The following is a 26,776-nucleotide window of genomic DNA, read 5'->3' as shown; positions in this document are numbered from 1 at the left end:
GCTATTACCATATAGTGAACTATCTTATTGCTTCATATACCAATTTTTATGAATGTACCCCCAAGAGGAAAGGAATGTTCCTTGTTCCTAGCTTAATTAGAGGCTGAGCTATTGAGGTTTAAATTGAGTCACATTGACGGGCGACGAGAATGTGACTATTGCACACCGTCAGGTGGCTCAATGACCGTAACTCTAACGATGGATTTCCCGGCATATGGTCATATGAACTTTTTTGCTTGTCTATCCATTTGAAATTTTGCCGTACTTTTTTTTATTACATACTATATAATACTGTATATATATATATATACATATATATAATACTGTATATATAATACTGTATATATATAATACTGTATATATATATATATATATATATATATATATATATATATATATATATATATATATATATATATATATATATATATATTCCAAAAACTTCGTTCCGGTTTAGTGAATTTTCGTTTAAGCGAAGCTCCACCCGGTTCCATCATATTCTTTTAAACGGGACACCAGTACATATGTAATTTATTTTTTAAAAAAATGATATTCCATATTAAGCCGTCAAATTCAAACTTACTATTTGGTATACGAAGAATATATTTAGGTCTGTTGGACACCAGAATGCGTAGATGATTTTACGTAAGATTTTTTAAAAGAAATTAATAAAATTGTGTAAATGGAATATGTCGTAGAAATAGATAGGAAGACTACTAAATATGCAGTTTTTTATCTAGGTAGAGCAGTCATGTGAATTTCTAGTGTAGAAGATCGCAAAAATGAGTTTGTCACTGTTAACTTGATTTCAAATAATAATAACTTGTCTGTAGAAGACAATGTAAGCATACACGCTGTTTACAATATTATAAATACATAGCAGAGATGTACTCAAGCGCGAGGGGTTCTAGGGGTTCGGACTCCCCTATCTCCCAAAATTCTGACTTTTATGTAAAATTTAGTCTATTTTTAGGACTCATTTTACAAATTTTAATAAAATTTATCCTCATTTTGAATTTGAATTTGGTACCCCATATAAAAGGCTTTCGACCCTCTCAATAAAATAAATTTTTGCATACTTAGCTGGCACAGTTAGCGACAAAAGTTCTTTCAGTTTGGTAAAATTTATTTTGGGAATAATAATGGTATATATCCTTTTTAATTTACTGAAAACTGTATTCAAATTGTCCTTCCACTTTGAAGTTATTTACGGAAACTAATTTCAACAACGGTAAGAACTTTTGTCGCTAACTGTACATACCATAAACTCGGAAAGATTTAGGATATAAGCCTACAGAAAATTACATGAATAATGTTAATGTGAACGGCAGCTGAGACTGGGAACTGAATGTACGTTTTAACCCTCATCCACCAGTAAAACTAATTCACAGTATAAATTTAAAACGTCATGATTCTACAAACTCCACTGTGTACTTCCAGCATTAAGAAGCACTTTTATCCCAAATAATAATTTTAAAAATTTTACCTTATCTAAAAGTTAATAGTTTTTTAAAAATTTGTTTCTGGCTTTGGTTTCGATGTACAAACGAAATAAAAACACTTATTTTGATCTATTTAGCATGATATTATTTCATAACGTAGAACCCATTTGATAATTCACATTTTGCACAAAACGATATCTTACATTTACGAAACTTCTTGTAGTAAATATGTTAATTTTGAATTATGAGGCCCCCATCACGGTGAAATTAAAATACCACTAATTTTACAGTAATTATGTGATATCATCAAATAGATAAAAGATAATCTAGAAGTGGAACAAGAGCTCGCTAGACAATATTATTTTACATGAGATACCGTTATCACGACTCACTTATCGATTTCCAGCCATTTAGAAAATCGGCATTTATTTTCGCGTTTCTAAATGGTAGCAAAACGGAAAGCTACTAGGTGACTCGTGATAATGGTACCTCATAAAAAATAATATTGTCTACCGCGCTCTTGTTCCAGATTTCAATTATCTTTTATCTATTTGAAGATATCACATAATTACTGTAAAATTAGCGGTATTTTAATTTCGCAGTGATTACGCCTCTTAATGACCGAATAAAATTACAGAGAAACTTAAAGTTTTAATAGATTTTAACTGTATTTTCTTACATTTTGCTGGTAAGTTGGACTAATTCAGCAATAATAGTAACAGTAACAATAAGACCAACTCTTGCTCAAATTGTTTATTAAAAAGGACAAAAAAAAAAAAACATTAAACGCAGACATTGTAAAAACGCCCATGGAAATTGCACAGAAGGAAGCAACTGATTATTTCTTTTGCCCGTCGCATTTCGTTTCTTATTTGTTTTTTTCTTCATCTTCAGAACCAGTACAAATCTTTAGCAGGTTCTTGGATCGGAGCCTCCAAACTTGCTGCAAAAGACAGGAAAAACAAGGTATTTATTAATGACGGCTTGTACTGTGCCAAGTAACAATTAATTGAAGTGACTTCCGATTGGAATAAACATAGGAACTCGTTCAACAGATTATACATCAAACTGTTTGCTGTTACCCAGAAAAAAGTACACAACATCCAATTTGTTGTAGTACTATACACAAAAACGAATGGTTACAGCATTAAAAAAAAAGTTATACATGACGACAAGGTTATGTGTATAATCAATTGACGCTTAGTTTTACACAATAATATTTAGAACAACGACTATTTAGGGGTAATCATCATTTCAACATTAAAACCGGGGCATCTAATTTTACAGCAAAAGTTTATTTTGCAATGACTTAATTTCAAAGTAAAACAACACTATAACATAAGAATATGAAGCAAAAGAGTGTTTATGGTATTGTATAATTGTAAACATAATAAAGCAACATTACATAATAAACATCTTGTAATTATGTTATGTAATAGAACTTAATTATGGTGTTTTGTAGTGACAAAATATCCATTTCAAAATATCCTATTAAAATAGGGTAAGTCCTGTAGAGATGAACCTTCTGGTGAGACGAGCCAGGGCCATAATTCGTAAACTATCCACCAGAGTGCAGCATGAATATTGGTATCGGTGCAAATCTGTCAATATTGGGGTGGGGACGGATAAGACCGTTTATATATATAAGCGATGTTTAAAATATTTTTCAAGTTCAAAATTAAAGCTGTTGGGGATCAGGGGAGCAGTTGAACATTGGGAGGCTGGCACATTTGAGGCTTATTCTGAACGGGGAAGAGGATAAGACTCATATTACGGTAGATGAATCTAATTTCTGAGGTGAACCTGTTGTATATTGTACAACAAGGGACATCAATTTCATCTTACTTCCGTTTGTGACAGTCGAACAAATCATCACATTTCTTCCCTAAAGCGCATTTGAAATCGGATTATTCGGCGAGGAGGGGGGGAGGACAATAATTCTAGTTCCAAGATTGGGAGATATGTCCCCTTTATCCCCCTGGAATTTGCGCCAGTGAATATTGGTGTAGTGTCATGGCAGAGATATGTTAGACACTGTGTGTTTTCCGGAAGCAAAACCTCACACATTTCTCTAGTAGACGAAATTTTTTATTTTAGCTAGTTTTTTTTTTTAATCACATTTCTTTGACAGCAATATTCAACGTTCTTGATAAAGGTTCCTTGTTCGGTTTTGATTTTTACTAGTGCATTTTCATCATAAAAGAATGTGTTAATAAAAACAATGAAGTTTCCCGCGTTCAAAAACGATAAATAAACTATACTTCTTACCTCTCGTTCTGGGGATACGTCAACCACTGCCACTGTGGGGGAGATGGCCCACATAGGAAATATGAGAATGCTTGTGATTTGTGTGGCAAAGTTTTCAATTATACAAAACAAGTGCAATGTACAATACAATGTAATTACTGGCACTCATTTTTTTCTTCTTAAAACATGAAACTTAAGTATTCTTATGATTTACAAATGTTTCTTTTCTAGATTCTATGTTAAAAAGAATAAATGAAATCTTTACATCCCACGGTTATGCCGGTGAGGCTAAAAGAGACGGTGATGATGAGTAATGAATGAAATGGTGGAATGAAGAAAGTGGGAGGAAACGGGAAAACCCCGAGGAAACCCACGCACACGGTGTTTGTCCACCACAAAGTTCACTTGGCGGAGGCTGGGATCAAACCCGGGACCCCAAGCACCAGAGCTGAACGCTTTACCACTGAGCCACCGCGGCCCCGATAAAAAGAAAGTTAATTTTTAGGTTTTCTATATTTCTATATTTAATTAATACTAGATTATATGAAATCAATAATAAATAATTTGAGTAAAAAATTTAATAGTTGTATCATATCTACTTTATTAATATAATGTATTTAAAGACAAAACTGTTCCAAATTATTTATTTATTTCTTTGTTGTTTCGGTTCTGCATGTGATGGTTCATCAGTACTATGGGATAGAGGTGAGGTGATTTTCGTTTAGCGTCCCGTTCAGCAGCGAGGCTATATGAGACGTGGACCTACTGATTAACGTGGAATCCGAACCACATGAGCTTCCGCCGGGAAAACTATGGGATAGATGGGGACCAGTCAGCTTTTTTCCAAGCTTAAATTTCGGGTAGAAATATGCCTTTTTGATCCTAAAAATCTTTAGTTATGGTTACAGGAAGTCCTTTCTTGGATTTCGTGGAGAAAAACATGCTCTATATACACAATTAATTAAGTTATTGTAGGCAAAAAAAAAAAAAAAAAAGTCCACCTCTACCAGACTTACTATATTGAGACAATATTTTGTGTACCCAAAACAAAACAACACCAATTAATCGGAATGTAACGGCATTCTAAGACTATTGGGTTTATGGATTTTTACTGTGCTATTATGTAAGTTCCTTAGTCGTTGACTAAAAGGATAATCCTACACGTTTGATAAACCATACTTAACTTTAATCCAATGACAAATTGTATGCATGAATTCATGAAAATGAGCTCTAAAATATTTAACCTAATATTCAAAAGGGGAGAATCACGGATTCCAGTCATTGATGCGTTTTCGAGTTTGATTCCAAGCTTTCTTCCAGACAATTTTAAAATGTAAGGTGGCTGCACTGGGACCTGTTTGTTAAAAGACACTTCCTGGAGAAGAATGACGTAATCGCAATTTATCTAAAGTTCTGATAGGGGAGGGCGGTAGGTCTACTTCAGGAGGAGGGGAAGACTATCCGGAAATTACTGGAAGAAACACTGTCCCATAACCTCCTTGCTTTGTTATTCCAGCGACAACTCTAGGGAATCAAATAAATTGTATTGAGTACAGCTGTGATCAGATAACTAATGCGCATGTTTTTCTCTGTACCCGAAGGGGAACTGACCAGATAATGCGCATGTTTTTCTCTGTATCCAATGGGGTACTGACCAGATAACTAATGCTCATATTTTCTCTGTCCCAAATGGGGTACTGACCAGATAAATAATGCGCATGTTTTCTCTGTACCTAATGGGGTACTGACCAGATAACTAATGCACATGTTTTTCTCTGTATACGATGGGGCACTGATTAGATAACTAATACGCATGTTTTCTCTGTACCCGATATGGTACTAGCGTTCAACTGGCCTCAGATACAAACTATAGTAGTAGCTTGGATCGTACTCCAAGTAGTAGTTCTTGCCTTGTAACCTTCACGCTGAAAGATGAAGTTAAATTTCAATCAATCAAAGAATAAAAATAGTATTGTTAGATATGTTGCTACAGTTGTTTGTTTTGAGTTCATTATTTTAAGTAAAGAGGAAGCGCAATATGGAGAAGATTGTGGGATCAAACTCTTCTCCAGTTCTATCGGTACTGAGCTCAGGCCTCTGTATAAGACGCGAAGAGGCTTTCCTCATGACTACTGCCGTCTTAACAACTAGTGTTACACCCCAGACGAGATCTTTATCATTTCGCATCGAAAACAAGACGAGAAGTGTCTTTTCTATTCGAGACAAGACGAGAGCGGTCACAATTCTCGTCTCTTTTTCGAGACGATAGTTACAATTTTTCGAGTTTCGTAAGCAACAGAAATTCAACCGTCTTACATGACTCATAGTATAAAAACCGTAAATTGATCAAGTGACTGTATGAACACAATAAAGAGCATTTATTAATGTTTAAAGATACATAATCATTAGAAAATACAGTAAAACCTGTTTTCAACGGATCCTTTATTGAACGGAAACTTGTGTTAAACGTAAATATTTCAAGGTCTCATGAATTTATTGGTAAAAATTGTGTTAAATTCCCTTCATTAAACGAAAACTATTACGCGGACAACGGAAATCAGAAGCCTCTTAACGGAAAATTTCAAGTTTCCGGTTGCAGCATTTAGAAAGTTTTCAGACATTCTATGAGAGGTTATATATATATATATATATATATATATATATATATATATATATATATATATATATATATATATAATATATATTAGCAAAATAGACAGTGATGTGCAAGCAGAAACAGCGGGTATACATGCTTTAATTGAAAATTATACAAAAAGTCTGAAGGGAGAAGAAGAAGTAGAGGAAAAAGAAAGAAATATGGAATTGAGTTCAAAGAAAAGAGTGAGGCTAAAGTCTCATCAAGTTAGAGGAACTGCAACACTTGCCTTATGTCAAAATGACACTGATATTATTAATGTGGATTTTCAGGCTAAAGTTTTTGTGTAAAGTTAAGTAGACATACAGCGACGTGTACAGAAAACCCTCTTTGACTATTGAAAAATTTAACGTGTGTACAGTACTTTTCTTTTCATTGTAAGCTTTGCATGTACTAATTCGTAGTAAAAGTAAATACTGAAAAAAAATGACTAAGGTACGTACAGCATCTTATCTCAGTATGTCCATTAAATGCATGCAGTTTTTTCATAGTAATTCAACCTTTTAACGGAATTTTTTGCGAGTCCCTTTCGATTCCGCTAAAGACGGGTCTTGCTGAATATTCCAATAATAAACATGGTTTAAATGTTCTTACATCACGCCCTTCGTTGAATTCTCATGACGTAGATGGATTCTGATAATTTCTAAATGAAAGTAAGAAAAATAAATCAGAGTACAGTACAACCCCTCAAATCCGAACTAATTGGGTCTGAAGCCTGTTCGGATTTCGGGGGTTCGGATTACCCGGGAAATAATTTTACGTACTTATTTCGTCACTGAAGTGGCGGTAAAACAACGACTGAGGTTAGACAGGGTGACCCAGTGGTCGAAAGGGCAGTGACCTTGACTGGCGGGTGTACACTCATGTCCAAAATGATTGTCGCATATCTATAACTGTCTTCTTGTAAGAATATAATTAGATAATGATTTTGAATAAGCATTAAGTCTAAACATATTAAAACTTAAAAAAAAAAAACTAAATTTGTGTGATTAAATTGTTTTTTTTTTATTTTCCAGCTGTAGTTATTTTTTTTCTCCTGAGAACGTGTTCGGATATGCCGGGTTTTCGGATTTCCGGGGTTCGGATTTGAGGGGTTGTACTGTATACATTTTGTACATAAATTTACAATATAGGATGCGAGAAAGGGACACGAGAAAAAAAAAGAGACGAGACGTGAAAAACTTTTTCAAGAATCGAGACGAGACCAGAAGGAATTCTTCAAATATTGAGACTTCTACATAATTTTACGAGACGAGATAAGAAAATCTTAAGTCTTAGCCCATAACAACAACTGCTGGAAGCACTGCTATTAATGTAACTGTTATCAGACAATTCATAGGCTTACAAAACTATTATTGTGACCGATTGCAGAAAACAAAATAGTACGTTATTCGCTATTTGGTATAAATGCCAAATATACTACTTAAAGCTTTGCTTATAGTAAACAATAAAAACCAATGCAAATCCTCACAATCAGTTACTAGTTATTTCTGATATGCTCGGAAGGTAATGTTCTTGCTGTTAAATTAACATACAAGTTTTTTGTGTTGTTGTTTTAACTCCTCATTTTTTAAGGTGTGAGATATGACTTTCTGAGATGGATTCACTACCCTACGAGTAATTTAATCTTGACCTCTATACCTCTTTTCAAACTGGAAGTGGTAATTATATATATATATTACACGATTTCGAGTTTCAATACTGATGGTGTTAAAAACTGTAATACGTAGGTCGTAGGCAGATAGCGATAATAACTTTTCTGATATATATTCAGAACTGCAAGGATAGGTCCCAATCTGCTATTTTATTTCTCTATTGCAAGCAAAGTTGCAGATACGAGTATTTATCACCTTCAGTTTCAGTATTGATAACCATAGACCAAAACAGTAGTGGTACAGAAACGTTTAATTAAACTATGGCGCTATAATTCTAAGGAGTAAATATTTAGACAGTTATGAATATGGTTAAAAGATATTGGATACTGGTTTATGTACTGGAAAAGTTTTTTAAAGACACAAGAATATTGAGTTATAGTACTAAGAATCGATCAACATTAGTCACATAAATTTGAAATGAAATGAAACCTGTCGGCTTTACGTTCCATGGCTACACCGGGTAGGCTAAAAGAGACGATGATGATGAATGAAATGGTATCAAACAAAGTGGGAGAAAACAAGAGAACCCTGAGTAAACTCACGCTCAATGTGTTTGTCCACTACAAAACCCACTTGGCGTGAGTTGGGTTCGTACCAGGGACCTCATGCACTAGATATGAATACTACATCACTGAGCCATAGCAACCCTACGTAAATTTGAAATGAAATTTATTAAGAAGACTTACAAGCCCTTATAATTTCGTATACAGAGCAGAATTGTTGTTTGTCGCAGGGGTAAAACTGGATCTGAAAAGGTAGGGGGAAGCATGACGAAACGCTGTCCCCCGTGCCTATCTTTTCCCATTGTAATTTTTTGAGGAACTGGGGTAACGGCACCCCCCTGCGTTCCCTCCCACTTTTATTCCTGCCTTAACGTGTACAAATCCACATTGTTGAATACTTATAGTAAGATAACTGTACCCTAAGGGCGGGAGTAGGAGTTCAGAATTTAGAGCAATGCACAAGCCCTTCAGGTTAGACAACCCAAATGACTCTGATGTGTTCCAGGTTACATACTGTTCACGTAATTGTAATATTATGCTTTCTATAAATCTTATTCTTCTCGTAAGAACACTAGGCGTTCCAGCTAGTCTTATATATGAAGCTGAGTATTTATTACGACCACGATAGTGGGGTCTGTAAAATTGTAATGTTAGTACGTTTGTCCGTCACCGCTAATCCAACGATATCGGATATAACGTAACGTCTCCATTACTTAAACGAAAGCAAATTTTGAATTATGCTTTTTTTTTTTTTTTTGCAAACTACACCTAAGAGACTACCTTAGTCGAGTTTGTAAGTGGAGTAAATCCATTAACATTTCAAGATAACAGTGACTATTAATATCCCGTTTAAAAGTTATTAACATTTCTTAGGTTCTATACAAGCTGCACAATAGCAAAGCAATGTTGGTTGCCTATAATGAAAGGATATGCGGCTTTTTATCATTGCTAATTATCTTAACCGAGTTCGTTAATGGAGTCAATCCGTTAACATCTTCACGGGTAACGGTGTCTATCAATATCTCATTTAAAATCTATATTCCCTAGCTTCTATGCAACCTGCACAGTAGCAAAACAATGTTGGTTGCCTGTAATAAAAGAATATCTAGGTCTACTGCAATTATCTCGGCCTAATTCGTTAATGGAGTCAATCCGTTAACATCTTCAAGGGTAACAGTGACATTTATAATAGCTATCCATGTCCCGTTTAAAATGTATAACATTTCCTAGCTTCTATGCAGCCTGCACAACAGCAAAGAAATGTTGGTTGCCTGTAATAAAAGGATATGTAGCTTTTATTACTGCAATTATCTCAGCCGAGGTCGTTAATGGAGTGAATCCGTTAACATCTTCACGGGTAACGGTGGTTATGCATAAACTGTGCCATATTCCATACGTGGAAATATGTACTGAGATTAGAATATTTTTAAGGTTAAAAGGTAAAGTATTTTTTAAGGTTAAAAATACTTTTGAGGTTGACAAATGTTTTGGTTAAAGCTCAAAAAATATTAGTAAGATATTTTATATACTCACATATATATTGAGTATGAGAGGATATATAAAAATTCGAATATTGTTGCTGTTTACACTTATGCGAAACAGATGAGCTTCTAAGAAGTTAAAAGTTCTTGTTTTAGTTAAAGCTCAAAACATATTGCTAAGGTTAAAACGTTACATACTTGGGGCAGGAGAGAGTATATACCTGACATACTTGAGGTATGTAAATCCTACAATGTTATTTGACGCATCAGTTTAACCTCAAATATGTTTTCTTGTTAGTTAAACCTGGAATAATAATGGTGAGTTTAAACCTCATATATTTCGTGAAAGTGTATGTATCTCACATACTAGGATATGAGAGGGTATATACATTAAGTACTTTGTGTCTGATAGGATATATATACCCCACATAGTAGGGGTATGAATGGGTATATACGTTACATATTAGGAGTATGAGATGGTATATAAGGCCTAGAGTATTGTAGATGTTTGACATCAGTTTAACGTCAAATATGTTTTTTTTTAAAAATTAAAGCCTCAAATAATATTGATGAGTTTAAACATCACATACTTGGGTATGAGAGGGTATATACCTCACATACTAGTATGAGGAAGTATATACCTAACACACTAGAGGTATGAGAGGGTATATATTACATACTAGGGATATGAGAGGGTATATATTACATACTAGGAGTATGAGAGGTTATATACCTTATATACTAGAGTTATCAGAAGATTTACATACTAGGGGTAAGAGACGGTGTATACCTCACATCCTAGGGTATAAGAGGGTATATACATGACAAACTAAGGGTATGAGAGGAATATACGGGTACCTCACCGGTACCTCACATACTAGAGCATGAGAGGGTATATATATATACCTCACACACTAAGGGTATGGTAGAGTATGTACCTTACATACCAGGGGTATGAGAGGGTATATAACTCACATATTAGGGGTATAAGAGTATATAAAGCCCAGAGCATTGTTATTTTTTGGCAAGATTTTTTTTCGTTAAACCTCAAAAAATATCCGTAAGATTGATACTTGGTGAGAAGGTATATAATAATAACTATATCAAATACCACCATAGATTCATTCATAGATATAAGTTTCGCATGGTTTTTCTTTACTATTTTTATTTTTATTTATTTATTTATTTATTTTTGTCCCTTATATTGATATCCACGCCTTTGGGTTTGTGTACTTCTAGATAACTGTAAGGAATGAAAAACCGATAGACTATTTATGATCGTCTATGCGTATCCTAAGGGAAGAGAAGCAGGCACGTACTCAGAAATTTAATTCAGGAAGGGTAATAAAGCGTTTGGAGGATTCAAATTCAATATAATTATATTACAATATATTAAAATTTGTAAAAACAACTCTAAAATTAGAGTAACTTTAGAGAAAAGTCGGGATTTCAAAGGAGATTCGGACTGTTTATGTCCCTGAAGAGGACGGTAGTTCCAAAATTTATGCCGAACATAAAGTAACTGATGTAACCCTCTTAAATTAGGGAGATGAAACTCTTATATAAATTATATATATCCGAAAAAATTGGACACATGTCATAGCGATTTTTAAAATTCCACTACTAAGGGGAAAATCGTGGGAGGCGGGGGGGAGCAATTTCTTCTCAACAGTCACGCGAAAACGCTGAAACCATTTGAATTGAATTGGAACAGACTTCGTATTTGGTTCGAACTGGGTTAGTTGAATGTATGCATCCTAAGAAAGGGAGGCAGGCCAAATATATGTTTCACATAATTTCCATGAACTTTATTTTTCACATATGAGCACCGAGCATTTAAACTATCTTTAATAATAATAAAATAATACGTGTGTCATATTTTCGCATAGGAAAGAGTCATGTGATAATAAATTCACTAAATTTTATACTCATATATATTTTCACCAGATCTAATAGAGTACGAAGCCATTTTTTATTTTTCGGCTTGGGAGGAATTCTGGGGGGAGTCAAAATGTATGCACTTTTCTCGCTGTTTCTACGAACACTTTGTATCTATGCAACCACTATTTCCTCTTTGATGTGCGGGGTTACATAACAACACAGGATAAATACCCAGGCAATTTAATGGTTATAGGGGAAATTTCTTTAATGACATTCTTCTTCCTTTTTTTTTTTTTTTTTAAAAATCCAGGTTTTGAATTAAGACCTTGCAACGATGAGTGTTTGCAGTTGGTATACAGCAGTTATCATTGACAGCTTCCGTAACATTAAGTAACAGAATTTGTAACTTACGTAACTTTTTTGATAATTATCCTGAGATCCATATATCATATTTATAGAATTATTTAGGGCCTTAGTCATATACAACGCTGTGCTGATTTAAATCGTTGGGTAGCAAAAGTAATAGTGTAGGTAGAGACATCTATTTGCGTCAGGCAGGCAAGTGATAGCGTAGATGGCAATATTTATTAGCGTAACGTGTTTATTATTAGAAATTAAAATGACTGACATGTTAGTCTTTATTATTAGGATTAATATTATTAGGTTAATACTATTAGAATAGGATTAATATTGTTAGGATTTATTATTAGAATTTATATTATTAGGATTAATATTACTAGGATTTATTTTTAGGATTACACTTGTTAGGATTAATTATTATTATTTATTATGATAATGATACTGTTAGGATTTATTATTAGGGTTAATATTAGTAGTATTTGTATTACTATGATTTATTATTAGGATTATTGGAATCTATATTATTAGAATTACAGATATTAGGATTTATTATTAGAATTTGTATTATTGTGATTTTTTATTAGGACTATTGGGATTTATGCTATTAGGATTAATACGAGGTGCATACTGAAAGTCGTGAGCAACATTTTTTCACAAAATCGTAATCTTTATTTGTAAGTGAAACCAAATATATCTTCTCAATCTACAGACCTTTCTTTCACTTTTCCACATAGAGAGAGAGAGAGAGAGGGAGAGAGAGAGACTTTTTTTGCACACATTTTCTCCATCGTTCTGAAAGTTTTAAAATACCCTTGCGATAGAATTCCGTTCCAGCTGCCCGTAGACACTGACGCACTGCTTGCCGAATATCCTCCAGTGTTTCGTAGCGATGGCCTAGCATCTGTTCCTTCACAAAATCTTAAAGATGGTAGTCGAAGGGTACCATGTCGGGGCTGTAGGGAGGATATGCTGTGCTGATTCCCACCCAAATCTCCTCATCTGCTCCATAGTGGCACGTGCAGTATGCGAACGCGCATTATCCTGTTGAAAGATTATCTTTCCTGGACGTCTATCACGGAAGCCACGACGGAGCTTCAACAGTGTCTGGATGTAGCAGGCAGAATTTATTATTTGTTCAGATTCAAGAAAATCAACCAAAATGCACCCCTGTGCATCCCAGAAGACACTCTCCATAACTTTCCCTACCGATTGCACTGTCTTCGCTTTCTTCTTCGGTGGCGAAGTCAACTGGTGCCATTCCATACTCTGTCGTTTTGTTTCAGATTCATAATGATGGAACCAGCTTTCATCTCCAGTCACAATACTCGTCTAAAAGTGATCATCTTCATGTCGAAATCTCTGAAGAAGGATTTGGGCAATAGTTAGTCTCTGACGTTTGTAGTCCAAGGTTAATAAACGTGGGACCCAACGGGCACAAACTTTCCGATAACCTAAGCTGTGAATCATTTATTTCACCGCACTATATCCAATACCAAGTTTTGCAGCGACTTCATTCACAGTGATACGCCTATCTCTCCTAATCAGCTCATCAATCCTTAACTTGTTGCATTCCGTGGAGGCAGCTCGAGAGCACTTGCTGCGAGGCTTATCTTCGATATTCGTGTTTCCATCCTTAAAATGTTTCACCCACCTCCTAACACTGTTGGCACCCATGCATACATCTTCATAGGCAGGCTGCAGTCTGCGGTGAATTTCAGAAGCAGATTGGTCCTCTTTAAAAAGGAATTCAATCACAGCATACTGTCGAAACGAAACATCGCTGCCCGCCATTTTGGAAATCCTGCCTGTGGTCATGTGCTAGCAACAAACAACGTCAATGTCTGGAAAGAAGGAAAGAAACGTCTGTAGATTGAGATGATATATTTGGTCTCACTTACAACTTACCATTACGGTTGTGAAAACATGTTGCTCACGACTTTCAGTATGCCCCTTGTATTATTAGGATTAATCAAAAGTACATCATAATAATAAATGTAATTTTAATTTTTATGTTCATACATGTAATTTTACCATGTATGCATGTAATTTTTTCGCATGTATTTTTTTTAAATTACAGATAGGGGTCTACTGCATGTTTTTTATTTTTAACAAACAAACAAACTCACTCACTCTATGGCCTATGGAACTCGGAGGTTCAATGCCGCCTTTACAAAAGCTCTCCATTGACTTCTATACTTAGTTAACTGGATCCAGTTTCTATTGTGTATTTCTATTTCTGCGAGATTCAATTATCATGATGTATTTAGCATGTTTCTTTTATTATTATGATTTTATGTAAAAACTGTTTATTTTATAATTATGTCAATGTATTCACTGTATTTTGTATTATTGTTGGCGCACTAATGGCTGTTAAGCTGCTGTCAATAAACTGCTATTTGGATTTATTATTAATATTATTAGAATCTATATTATTAGGGTTAATAATGTTTAGATTTATTATTAGGATTAATATTATTTCAGGATTTATTAATGTTAGAGTTAATGTTATTAGGATTTATTTTTAGAATTATGATTATTATGATTTATATTATTAGGATTTAAAAATCGACAAATGTAAAGCAGTATAAACTTCGGTATGTAGTATTAATGAGAGAATTACATATTGCAATATATTATTATTATTATTATTATTATTATCATGGAAGCCTTCGAAATGTGGGTGTGGAGAAGAATGGAAAGAATTAGTTGGGTAGAGCGGAAAACGAATGAGAGAGTGTTAGAAATGGTGGGTGAGAAAAGAACACTTTTAGATATTGTTAGGAAGAGGAAGAGAAACTGGTTGGGACATTGCCTAAGAAGAGATTGTATCATGAGGGACGTCCTAGAAGGTATGGTGGCGGGAAAGAGAGGGAGGGGGCGAAGGAGACTACAATTAATGGATGATATAAAAACAGAAAGATCATACGCGAAGACGAAGTTAGCGGAGGACCGTGGAGCATGGAAGCTTCTCAGCTGCGGCAAGTGACCTGCCAATAAAGGCAGAATACCTATGATTATTATTATTGTTATTATTATTATTATTATTATCTATTTTATGTAATAACAAATTAATTGGTACTCCACTATTTATTAATGTAGAGAGTATGAAGAAAAAATCTCTGGGAATCGATCCGTTCAATGTAAATTTTGCTCTACTTAAAAAAACAAATATTTAGAAGTATTATCAAGTAAATATGTAAATTCGCCGTTGTTCCGTCTGGCATATTGTCTATGAAATTCTAATTGTCTTTTGTTTGATGTACGTTTATTTTTATTTAATGTTCTTTGTTATGTATACTCTTATGAAATTTTGTTTAATTTTATTATGTCCATTACATTTTACTTTGTTTCATAAGAATTTATATAACGGAGGTAATGTTGGAATTTTACTTTGTAATTAAGCTTTCATAAAGTTCATGTATGACATATAATTTTGTATCTGATTGAATTTTTTGATGTACACTCATGTCCAAAATGATTGTTGCATATCTATAACTGTCTTCTTGTAAGAATATAATTTGATAATGATTTTTGCAGGGTACTTTTAATACTGATAGTGTGTATATGATCTTGCATCGTTTGGCCTAATCCTCGTTTCGCCTAACCAATTATCTGACACTTTTATGACAGATAAAAGATAAGCTTTATGTCCGCCATTTTAGGCAAAATAAGGATACTCGTTTGGCCTAATCCTCGTTTTGCCTAAAATGGTGGACTATTAAAAAATCTTGGAGATAAAACTGGAGGGAAATTTTTCGAAAAAAAAATATTCCCTACTATGTGAAGAGCTGAGCAATACAATTAGTTTTCCCATAACTAATTTGTAATAGGACTATTTGCTTTCGGAAAAAATGTTTCGACAATTGTACAGTTACTTTTCCGTTCCATTTTGAGAATATTAATGCCCCCACAGGGTGTATGAGAGAAACACAAAAAGTTACACCTGTTATTAATTTTGTTTAAAGGTGAGTGCTGTTCAAAAGTAACTTTTAGTTTGCAGTTTGTTTCCAAATATCTGATATTGTCAAATGGTACTGCTAATCGGTACGTTAAAGGAAATATAGTTTGTGTGTTTCTTCTTATGTAGGTGTAAAAGTTGTTTTATTGTAGGTTTTGATGATCTTTCAGACGATTTCATTCCAGTTTCAACGCTTTTTTGAAACTGTTAATGCATTATAGGAGATCCGATTGTGATTCTATTGTAATTAAAATTCGTATGAAATTTGTAACTATTTCGAGCTAGATCTGACAAAAGATCCCTAAATTTGCTCATAACTTAACAATGGGCAATTGTGATCGCAATGAGTAATTTGTGACAAATCGCTCCGCTGACAAATTGCTCTTTGGATAATTCCACAATTCAAACATCTTAATGCGTTACTGACAAAGAAAGAAGAAAAATATATTTCACTAGCAGCGTTCACCCCGCTTCGCTGCGGTCACCCCGGAACGCAATAAACTTTGTTACTTAGATAATTTTTACTTTTTCGCTTTCAAGTGATATGATAAAAACCATAGAAGATTGCAGTAAATCTTAACATTATATCGCCTGTCATTTATGTTAACCCGCCCCGCTTCGCTGCGGTCATCCCGGTGCTGGCATATTGTAAAAGTGTCTGTAAAAATAAGCAAATCAATTTAAAAATTTTAAACAGAAGATTCAAGGTATTTTCCGCTGTATATCGCCTGTCATTTATGTTAACCCGCCGAGTGACACGGTCGTGCGGGTTGCATATAAATACGTTTATTTTTACCTATGATGAACTAATAACAAAGGATTTGTACGTTATGGACACTTGAATGGTCAATTATCTCAAGACACTGGTAATTAAAAATTAAAGTGATATGATAAAAACCATCTAGGGTCCAAATCCTAATAACCCCCCAAAAATGAAAGAAATTGGTTCAGCCGTATTAGCGTGATGAGCGGACAAAGGATTTTGTACGTTCTCTTTTATATATATAGAAAGATTTCTTATTATTGCTTTTGAAATTACAACTTTTGAGTTGAATTTCCACTCGTTTCACATACTACAAGGAATGTCCATAGCATAAGTCTCTGAGATGCACAATGAGATTGAAATCCAGGTTTTTTAGGTGATTGTTTCAGCAGGAAGAAGTTGAATGCTACTCCAAACAGATGGTGGCCAACCGGGATCTGTTACGAAGGTGGTTGTCCTGCTGGGTGAGTGAGTCGGCAAACATATCGCATTTGTAGTCAATTAGTCCCGGTTTCGAGTTCAAATGGAGAACAATTTCTCTCGGATGTAAGGCGAGAAGCGATTTGATTCCGCTATAAGCTTATGTGACCGCTTCCAGCATAACCCGGTTGTTGTATAATAACACCAAGATGAAACAAACTTATTTCTCTCCATATGTGATATAAATACATACAGCAAATCATTTAAACAAACAAACAAACATACAAAAAAAAGACCTGGTTTAAACTCAAAAAATAACGGGTTTAAACATAAAAAAACGGGTTTATTGTTGTTTTTTTTAAACTGTTTTTGCCAACCCTGCATCGCACCATGCTACTCGTTTTTATGGTCCAGTCACGGCATTCTGTTGCCAGTGTAAAACATTAACCGTAGTGACATATAATGACAAGTAGTAACCTCGTGGGTTATCGGCTTCTGAAGTCCATAAGATGAAGCGAACATTGTCTACTAACTATCCGGCTGAACCCCTTATTCAGTTGGGTGTCCGTCTTGGCTAAGGTTTACTGGTGTTCGGTGCAGTAAGCAAAGTTATGAAAACATTTTTATACCTTGTTCTCTTACATGTGAGTTTCTTTTTACATTGTTAAATTACTGTAAATTTCCAAATTATGCAGATTCAATATTGAAACCGGAAATATATCTATAACTTACGGCACACAGAGAAAAATCCGTTCTCCGGACAGCGGTATATTGTACAAATATACGGTATCCTCTTGCTCACTATAGAAATAAGTACGGAGCATAAGTTATCCGTATGCTACATAGGCACTGCACTTAGATGTTACATCATGCCATTGCAGGATGTCTGACATCTAACAGTTTTCCGTATATCACATGCATATACTTATGTTTCCTTCGTCAGCTATATGTTATATACATCCACTTGTATGTGAGATCCTGACCGCCTACATTGTTTCATACGGAAAGTACGTATAGATGGAACACTTATACAGAAAGTATTATAAAACATGCGTTTTCAGTTATACGTCTAGTGTACGTTAAGTCCAAAAACTACAGGAATTACGCATGTAACCTATCTTTTTAAGTATGCCACCTACAATTTTTTTTCTCAGTGCAGTAATAGAGTGATAATGTGAGACATGCAACCTGTTTATCGGAAACTAAATTCTCATCAAAAACGATTTCTCATTATCTCTTACGATTTTTAATATTTAGGAATCAATATTGAAACCGAATGTTGTACTAGTTCTTACTTTAATAGAAGACTCAAGCTGAGATGAAATCTATTCTTAAGATTTGGAATCCATACCATAAATCGTTTGGATCGTTAGAGAACGTGTCGATATGTATACGATATATGAGTAGGTCAATGACAAAACCCGTGAAATTCACTTTTTTTTAAAAAAAATGAGATAGTGGTTGCTCTGGAAACCTTACTTGGAAAGCTATTATTTCCAAATAGTATTCGGTAGAAAAAGCCATTTTAACTAGTTGAAAATTGAGATTGAAATATGTGCCAATTACCAAAACTTGTTAAATCCATCATGGCAACAGATGCAAAACCAGTTAAATCACTCTTCCATATTCAGTTTCATAAACTGTTAAATCCCAAACCTGCAAATAACCTAATGAGAAAAGCAGAATCAAACCCGGTTAATTCCATATTTCAAACAATTTGAGGTTTCGTACTGTATAGGATTAGTTTAGTAATCTGAATATTTATTGCAACTCTTCGTAAATCATTCGAAATTTTATTTGGCAGAATTTGAAGTATGTGCTTTCATTATTTTTTTACTTTTGGACTGAAAATTGAAAAAAAGAAAATGAAATCTTTAGTTTTACGTCCCACAGTTATGCCAGTTAGCTAAAGGAGACGGTGATGATGAGAAATGAATGAAATGAAGAAAGTGGGAGGAAACGGGAGAACCCCAATAAAACCCACGGTCATGGTGTTTTCCCACCACAAAGTCCACATGGCGCAAGCTGGGATCGAACCAGGGGCCCCAAGCACCGGAGGTGAACGCTTTGCCACTGAGCCACCGCGCACACTGGACTGAAAATGGAGACACTATACGTCTTAACCTAACTGTTCGTGAAACTTTTCTGTGCTTATTTGGTTTTCTTTAATAATTACTAGACAAATGCACGCAAAATCGAAAGAAAACGATACTCTAAGCAGCAATGATCATAATTTTGTTATCAGACAACACCAAAATTGTCTAGAAAACGTACAAGACACATGAAAAACTGGAAACGAAATGTAGCCAAAAAGACAAGGTGAGTGGACTATCTATGGTTAAAAGTCGTTTGTTTTGTATTTCAGGGTAACTCTTTACTTTGAACAGAACATTGTTGGATTAGGTTCTTCTCTAAACGGTCTCTTCAGCTTCAGAAGAACCTCATTCTTAAAACGTCGCGTGTCAATTATCATTCAAAATTATAACTTGCTTCTGGTACAACATGTTAAAAAATTTTGCCACTTATTTTCCATTTCTAATTCTCTTTCTGCCACTGTTTTGCTCAAACTCAACATTTGCACATTTTGTTTTGCTATATTTCAAATTCATATATTGGGATAATTGGCAAATTAATATTCACCCTATGTCAGTCCATAAAAGGTTACAAACTCTTCCAAAATATAGTCATTCAGTTTAGAAATGTATAGGCCTACAGATAGGTATAATTAACTCCGCTTGTAGTTACGAAGGGTTTGACGATTGAAAGCAGCTCAAAGCTCACGTTTTACAAAGAGGTTTTTGAGGAATAGAAAATCGAGAAAATGGTGATGCACCAGAGGACGACGGCGATATGGATTTCCATTTAGTAGATGATGATGGAGAGGAGGTTACATAATTCAATTTTTTGCACATTTGGATCCATTGTTTTCAATTTAGAACAAAATTAATGTAGCATTTATATATCCATATTCATTTGTGCTAATCTTGTGCAATGTATAGTTGATAATAAATTCCACCCCACCCCACTCCACCCCAATATTTTAGTAGGCATAATACTGATTTCTGACTCTGACTCCCTTTCTTTTTCATAGGTTTTGTATCTTGAGCCTCAACAAAAATGGCCGCTCGTCCAGATACAAAAGCTGTTATGTCCATTTACATACGCAAAATCAGTTTAATCCAAACTATTTCCTTCAATAACGTAATTCACAGACTAGTGTGATTATACAGCTTTCGACAGACCAACACTCACATTGTTTTTAATTTTTTTAATGTTCTCTAGTTTCTAATGTTATTTTACAATTATGACGTGTTTAAACAGTTGTTCTGGATTTGTCACAAATTATAAAATTTGAATTTAACGGGTTTTACTATTCCCCTACTCATATATATTCGTATATATCCATGGTCCTAGTAAATACATAAAGGAGTTTTGGTAATCCTAAGTCCTCGAAATAGTTAATATAATATTAATCTATATATTTTGCATTTCTTAATTCTTTATATACTAGGGAATTTTCTCTTATATAATATCCCTCTAGTTGAATTTCCACGATTTTTTCATTGTCCGCCATTTTAGGCGTAACGAGGATTAGGCCAAACGAGGATCCTTTTTCGCCTAAAATGGTGGACACAAACCTTATCATTTATCTGTCATAAAAGTGTCAGATAATTGGTTAGGCGAAACGAGGATTAGGCCAAACGTGGCAACACGTGTGTATATAACCGGGAAATGCATATTTGTGATAAATTTCATAGGAAAAGAATTATAAATACGAAAATTAGAATGAGTAAAACAAAATGTTGCTAAATGGACAAGAAAGTTTTATTTTCGTTTTATTGTTCTTATTTACTGCTCTTTTGAGATGAAATTTGCTACATACATGTCTTTGCCGGTTATACACATACTAACATTATAAGAGATACCGGGTGAAATCGTTATCAAATTATATTTCTACTACAAACATATTTACAGACATGCGACAATAATTTTGGACATGAGTGTACTATTTCTTTTAATTTGTTTATTTTGTTTTTTTTATGTATTAATTATGATGTAATCCTCCATTGTATATTATTTGTATATTTCAGACGAATTGTGGCTTAGGCTGTGGTCACTGCCATCAATAAATTCAAATTATTATTATTATTATTTAAATGCTATTTTTTTTTTATAATTGTTTGCATTACATCATGCGACAGTTATCTTTAGAATTTCTGGCACGCTATATAGAAAAGAAATAAGTAATGGAGAGCACTAACAGAAGATATATGTGTTTTAGAAAGGTTCGGTCAGTTGTAAAGGTCATGAAATGTGTGTGTACATCGGCCGTAAAGTCTTTAGCAGTCAAGATTGCCGTTTTCAAGGATGGAGTGATTTCTTAGTCTGTGGAAAGAGACAGCCAAACAAATAAAAACCTTCCTAAACAAACAATAGTGTTGTAGGGAAACGGGGTAGTGGGGGGAGGGGGCACGCAAAGTTACAAGCAATTGTATATTTACGAATATATATATATGTACAAATGTGTACACACACATACATGCTGTGTGAATGTGTTAAGTCTTACTCGAGTACCGAAGTGCTTTTGTGTATGTGTGTGAGAGAGAGAGATCTTACGCGCGTGTGTGACGCACCAAACGTGGCAGCTGTCTTGCGAAAAAACAAAAAGCGAAATGGGAACGTTTTTAAATGTGATGGACTGTAGGACAGGTGGACCAAGAAGAACTCGAAATATCCGGACCCTTTCGTAAGGAGGCTCTGTGTTTCAAGCGACACATTAGTGATGCGCGCACAGGGGTAGCTTTTGTGTTCCAGATCATAGCGAGCACACGGGCCGAGGAATTGGTTCCCCTTCGCTGAAGGGAGGAGGGTTAAGTAAACAGTTGATAAGAACAACGGAAGACACAGCCTCGTGGTGTTTTATCCACTACAAGTTTTCCAAGAAAAATAAGAAATTTCGTTTAAAATTATCTAGTTACCGACAAACTACATAGACGGAACAGAACGTAACGATTTACCAGTTTTTTTTTTTTTTCAGAGATCAAACGGAATAGCTACCCAAGTTCCTTAGCCTTCACGGAATTTAGCGCAATGCAGTTTTTCCGTACTACATACATGCACACAAGACTTCTCAGACTGTTGGACCAGCCGAGTTCAGTTTCCCCATGTAGGTTTATTATTAAATCCATTATATTTTAATTTCACTGGGTCGCGGTGGCTCAGTGGTAGAGCTCAGCGATCACCTCTGGTGCATGGAGTCCTTGGTTCAATCCCAGCTCGCACCAAGTAAACTTTGTGGAGGACAAACACCGTGTGCGTGGATTTTCTCGGGGTTCTCTCGTTTCCTCCCACTTTCTTTGTTCCACCATTTCCTTCATTTCTCTCGTCATCGTCTCCTTTAGCCTATCTGGCATAACCGTGGGACGTAAAACTTAAAGATTTCATTTTATTTCATTTTTTTTTAATTTCACTTAAGAGAAGTAAATAAAACATTATCGAAAACATATCGTTCTTAAAATCTTACAATGAGGTTGATACAATTTAAAGGAGTCTTTTAATACTGTTTGAAATGAAATGAAATCTTTGGGCCTTAATGCAGAGTCTTTCTGATGAGTGATTAGTTCCATACTAAAGAGTGCGACTAACATATGTTTCTAGCAGTAGTCAGGCCTTAGGTATGACGTTAATCATACATGAAAACGACTCTGCATATGGCCCTTTGAGTTTAACGTCTCAGGGATTATGTCTCTTAGGCTAAGAGAGACAGATGATTCAAGGAAGTGAATGATAATGGAAGAATTGATGGAATGAGAAAGTGGAAGGATATGGGAGTACCCCGAGAAAACCCATGAGCACGAGGTTGTCCACCACAAACTTACTTGGCCGGGGATCGAATCAGCAAAGACCCCCAAGCACCAGAGATAACCGCTCTATCACTAAGCCACCGTGCCCCCATTTAATATTGCTTGAATAATAATAATAATAATAATAATAATAATAATAATAATAATAATAATAATAATAATAATAATAATAATAATCGTCATGTTTATAAGTAGTATTGTCCACGAGATGAGCACTATCTTTTAAAATTCAAGATGAAACGAAACATTTCTACGAGGTGTGGTTGGCAATACTCAGCCCGGAGCAGGGGGGCCTAGTTTTTTTGAGTGACAAAAACAATTGAAGCTAATTTTTGAAAATAGTAAGTAAACTCATGATATACCTATCATAGTCTGGGTGCTGGTTGCCTCCAATTTTTACCTTCAAGGTCTGCCTCTGACAATACTAGTTCACCAAAATCTTAGAATTCAAACGCTGTTTTACTGAATTGTTGCATGATTCCTATTAGTTATAAAAATAATTACAATTGATAAAGTAATTGTACGAACACAATAAAGAGCAGTTATCAACGTTTACGGAAGTAATTACTAGTGGTGGGCACAAAAACCGGTTTTTCACTGAAAACGGTTATCAGTTTTCTTCAAAACCGGTTCGGCTTTTCAGCTGATCCGGTTTCGATTTTCTTCAAAACCGATTCCGTTTTTTTTTCAAAATTTGTTCTATTTCTGACCAGAATGGTGTTTCGTTGTTCTCCGGAAACCGAATACATTTCCACAGAAATAGTTTTGCGTGTTTTCGAAAAGTTTTCACCGAAACCAGTTTCGGTGAAAACCGAAACCGGTTTCGGTGAAAAACCAAACCGGTTTTGGAGAAAACCGAAATGTCGGATTTTCGGGTTTCGGTTTTTATAAAAACCGGTTTTACCCATCTCTAGTAGTTAAACAATCTACTTCAATGATAAATAGGGTTTAAATGTTGTTACTATCACATTCTTTGTGGAATTATCGTGACACGGAAAGATTCTGATAATTTCTAAAAGGAAATTAGGGAAAATATCAAGGCCTAAAATTTTATAGATGGACTTACAAAACGAGGCGAAACAAGAAAAGCTTTCCAAGAATCGAGACGAGATAATTCTTCGAGAAGCGAGACGAGAATTCTACAAATATTTATGAGACGAGACAAGAACATATTTCTCATCTCCCGGACAATACTACTCATAAGCTTTATACGTAAGAACAACGTTGTTTCTAGTTCTTTTACCTGGTAGACTTCGATAGTATGTTACGAATAAGTATAGGGAGTCCTATAGAACAGGTACGTATGTCATCTTTCAGTTTAACGTCCCATGATTATACTCTTTAGAGACAGAGAGAGAGAGAGAGATGATTAAGTCGACTGAACGATGATGGAAGAATCTGTGAAATGACAATGTGGAAGGAAACTGTAGTACTACGAGAAAATAGACGGACACGATTTTGTATACCACAAACTTACTCGACCTGGGATCAAACTAGGAACCCTGTGTACCACAGGTAAGCAATTTACCATTGATCCAATCATGGTCCTCTGCTACGACTGTCTGTCCGTATCTGTTTATAGCAAAAAGTGTAAGAGATAATTTTTGATACGAATGCAATGCTCATGCTTAAAGAACAGGTTTCTCTACTACGACTGTCTGTCCGTATCTCTTGGCAGCAAAAAGTGTAAGAGATAATTTTTGATACGAATGCAATGCTCATGCTTAAAGAACCGGTTTCTCTGCTACGACTGTCTGTCAGTATCTCTTAACAGCAAAAAGTGTAAGAGATAATTTTTGATACGAATGCAATGCTCATGCTTAAAGAACCGGTTTCTCTGCTACGACTGTCTGTCCGTATCTCTTGACAGCAAAAAGTGTAAGAGATAATTTTTGATACGAATGCAATGCTCATGCTTAAAGGACAGGTTTCTCTGCTACGACTGTCTGTCCGTATCTCTTGACAGCAAAAAGTGTAAGAGATAATTTTTGATACGAATGCAATGCTCATGCTTAAAGAACCGGTTTCTCTGCTACGACTGTCTGTCCGTATCTCTTGACAGCAAAAAGTCTAAGAGAATTTTTGATACGAATGCAATGCTCATGCTTAAAGAACAGGTTTCTCTGCTACGACTGTCTGTCCGTATCTCTTGACAGCAAAAAGTGTAAGAGATAATTTTTGATACGAATGCAATGCTCATGCTTAAAGAACCGGTTTCTCTGCTACGACTGTCTGTCAGTATCTCTTAACAGCAAAAAGTGTAAGAGATAATTTTTGATACGAATGCAATGCTCATGCTTAAAGAACCGGTTTCTCTGCTACGACTGTCTGTCCGTATCTCTTGACAGCAAAAAGTGTAAGAGATAATTTTTGATACGAATGCAATGCTCATGCTTAAAGGACAGGTTTCTCTGCTACGACTGTCTGTCCGTATCTCTTGACAGCAAAAAGTGTAAGAGATAATTTTTGATACGAATGCAATGCTCATGCTTAAAGAACCGGTTTCTCTGCTACGACTGTCTGTCCGTATCTCTTGACAGCAAAAAGTCTAAGAGAATTTTTGATACGAATGCAATGCTCATGCTTAAAGAACAGGTTTCTCTGCTACGACTGTCTGTCCGTATCTCTTGACAGGAAAAAGTCTAAGAGAATTTTTGATACGAATGCAATGCTCATGCTTAAAGAACCGGTTTCTCTGCTACGACTCTGTCCGTATCTCTTGACAGCAAAAAAATGTGAGAGATAATTTTTGATACGAATGCAATGCTCATGCTTAAAGAACCGGTTTCTCTGCTACGACTGTCTGTCCGTATCTTTTGACAGCAAAAAGTGTAAGAGATAATTTTTGATACGAATGCAATGCTCAACCGGTTTCTCTGCTACGACTGTCTGTCCGTATCTCTTGACAGCAAAAAGTGTAAGAGATAATTTTTGATACGAGTGCAATGCTCATGCTTAAAGAACCGGTTTCTCTGCTACGACTCTCTGTCCGTATCTCTTGACAGCAAAATGTGTGAGAAATAGCAATATTTTTTTTTTTTACGAAGGATTCAGTGCTCATGTCCAAAGAGCACGTTTCATCTCCTCCCTAACTTCTATTGAAACCGGAAGTGGTATAAATTTGTCTCTTTCCGTTTCAACATTGATCAGCACACAGGAAAGTCTATAATAGATAACGAGAAGCAGTATTATTGGAGAATTCGAAGTTCTAAGAATGGATTTAACCCCCGTCCTTTTATTACCTCTATTTTTTATTACCACAAATTAGTTACCACTTCCGGTTTCAATATGGATTCTCATAGAGTGAAAATTATAGTAGCGAGAGAGAAATGAAGGAAAACGACAGTACACCGCGAAAGTCATCAATAGAGGATCGCCGAATGTTCCAGACAAGTACTCTGTAGACTTTTACATATCCCAAGTTCATCCTGTTTCTCTTTGACATGATAATCTGTTTCCAATTGAAAAGTATTTAATTTCATTTGTAAAGCAACCCAGGTCACAAACCCATTACGTCTGCTCTGAAGATTTTAGTTTACAAAATCC

The 26,776-nt window shown here is 35.0% G+C and overlaps 1 protein-coding gene across 1 annotated transcript in view; it reads right to left on the bottom strand.

Moving 5' to 3' along the window:
* Nucleotides 1-357: 357 nt before the first annotated feature.
* LOC145686725 (transcription cofactor vestigial-like protein 2) overlaps nt 358-26,776 on the bottom strand; it is a 245,806-nt gene continuing 219,387 nt past the window's right edge. The window contains exon 4 of the mRNA XM_081760334.1: nt 358-2,385. Within this exon, the coding sequence (XP_081616460.1) occupies nt 2,333-2,385 (53 nt within the window). The 3' untranslated portion in view covers nt 358-2,332. The remainder of the gene's footprint in view (nt 2,386-26,776) is intronic.

The sequence above is a fragment of the Thermobia domestica genome, chromosome 5, assembly GCF_964235325.1.
Source record: "Thermobia domestica chromosome 5, izTheDome1.hap1.1, whole genome shotgun sequence".
Taxonomy (NCBI): Eukaryota; Metazoa; Arthropoda; class Insecta; order Zygentoma; family Lepismatidae; genus Thermobia; species Thermobia domestica.
Note: the sequence above shows the minus strand (reverse complement) of the source record. Positions and strands in the feature narration are given on the sequence as shown.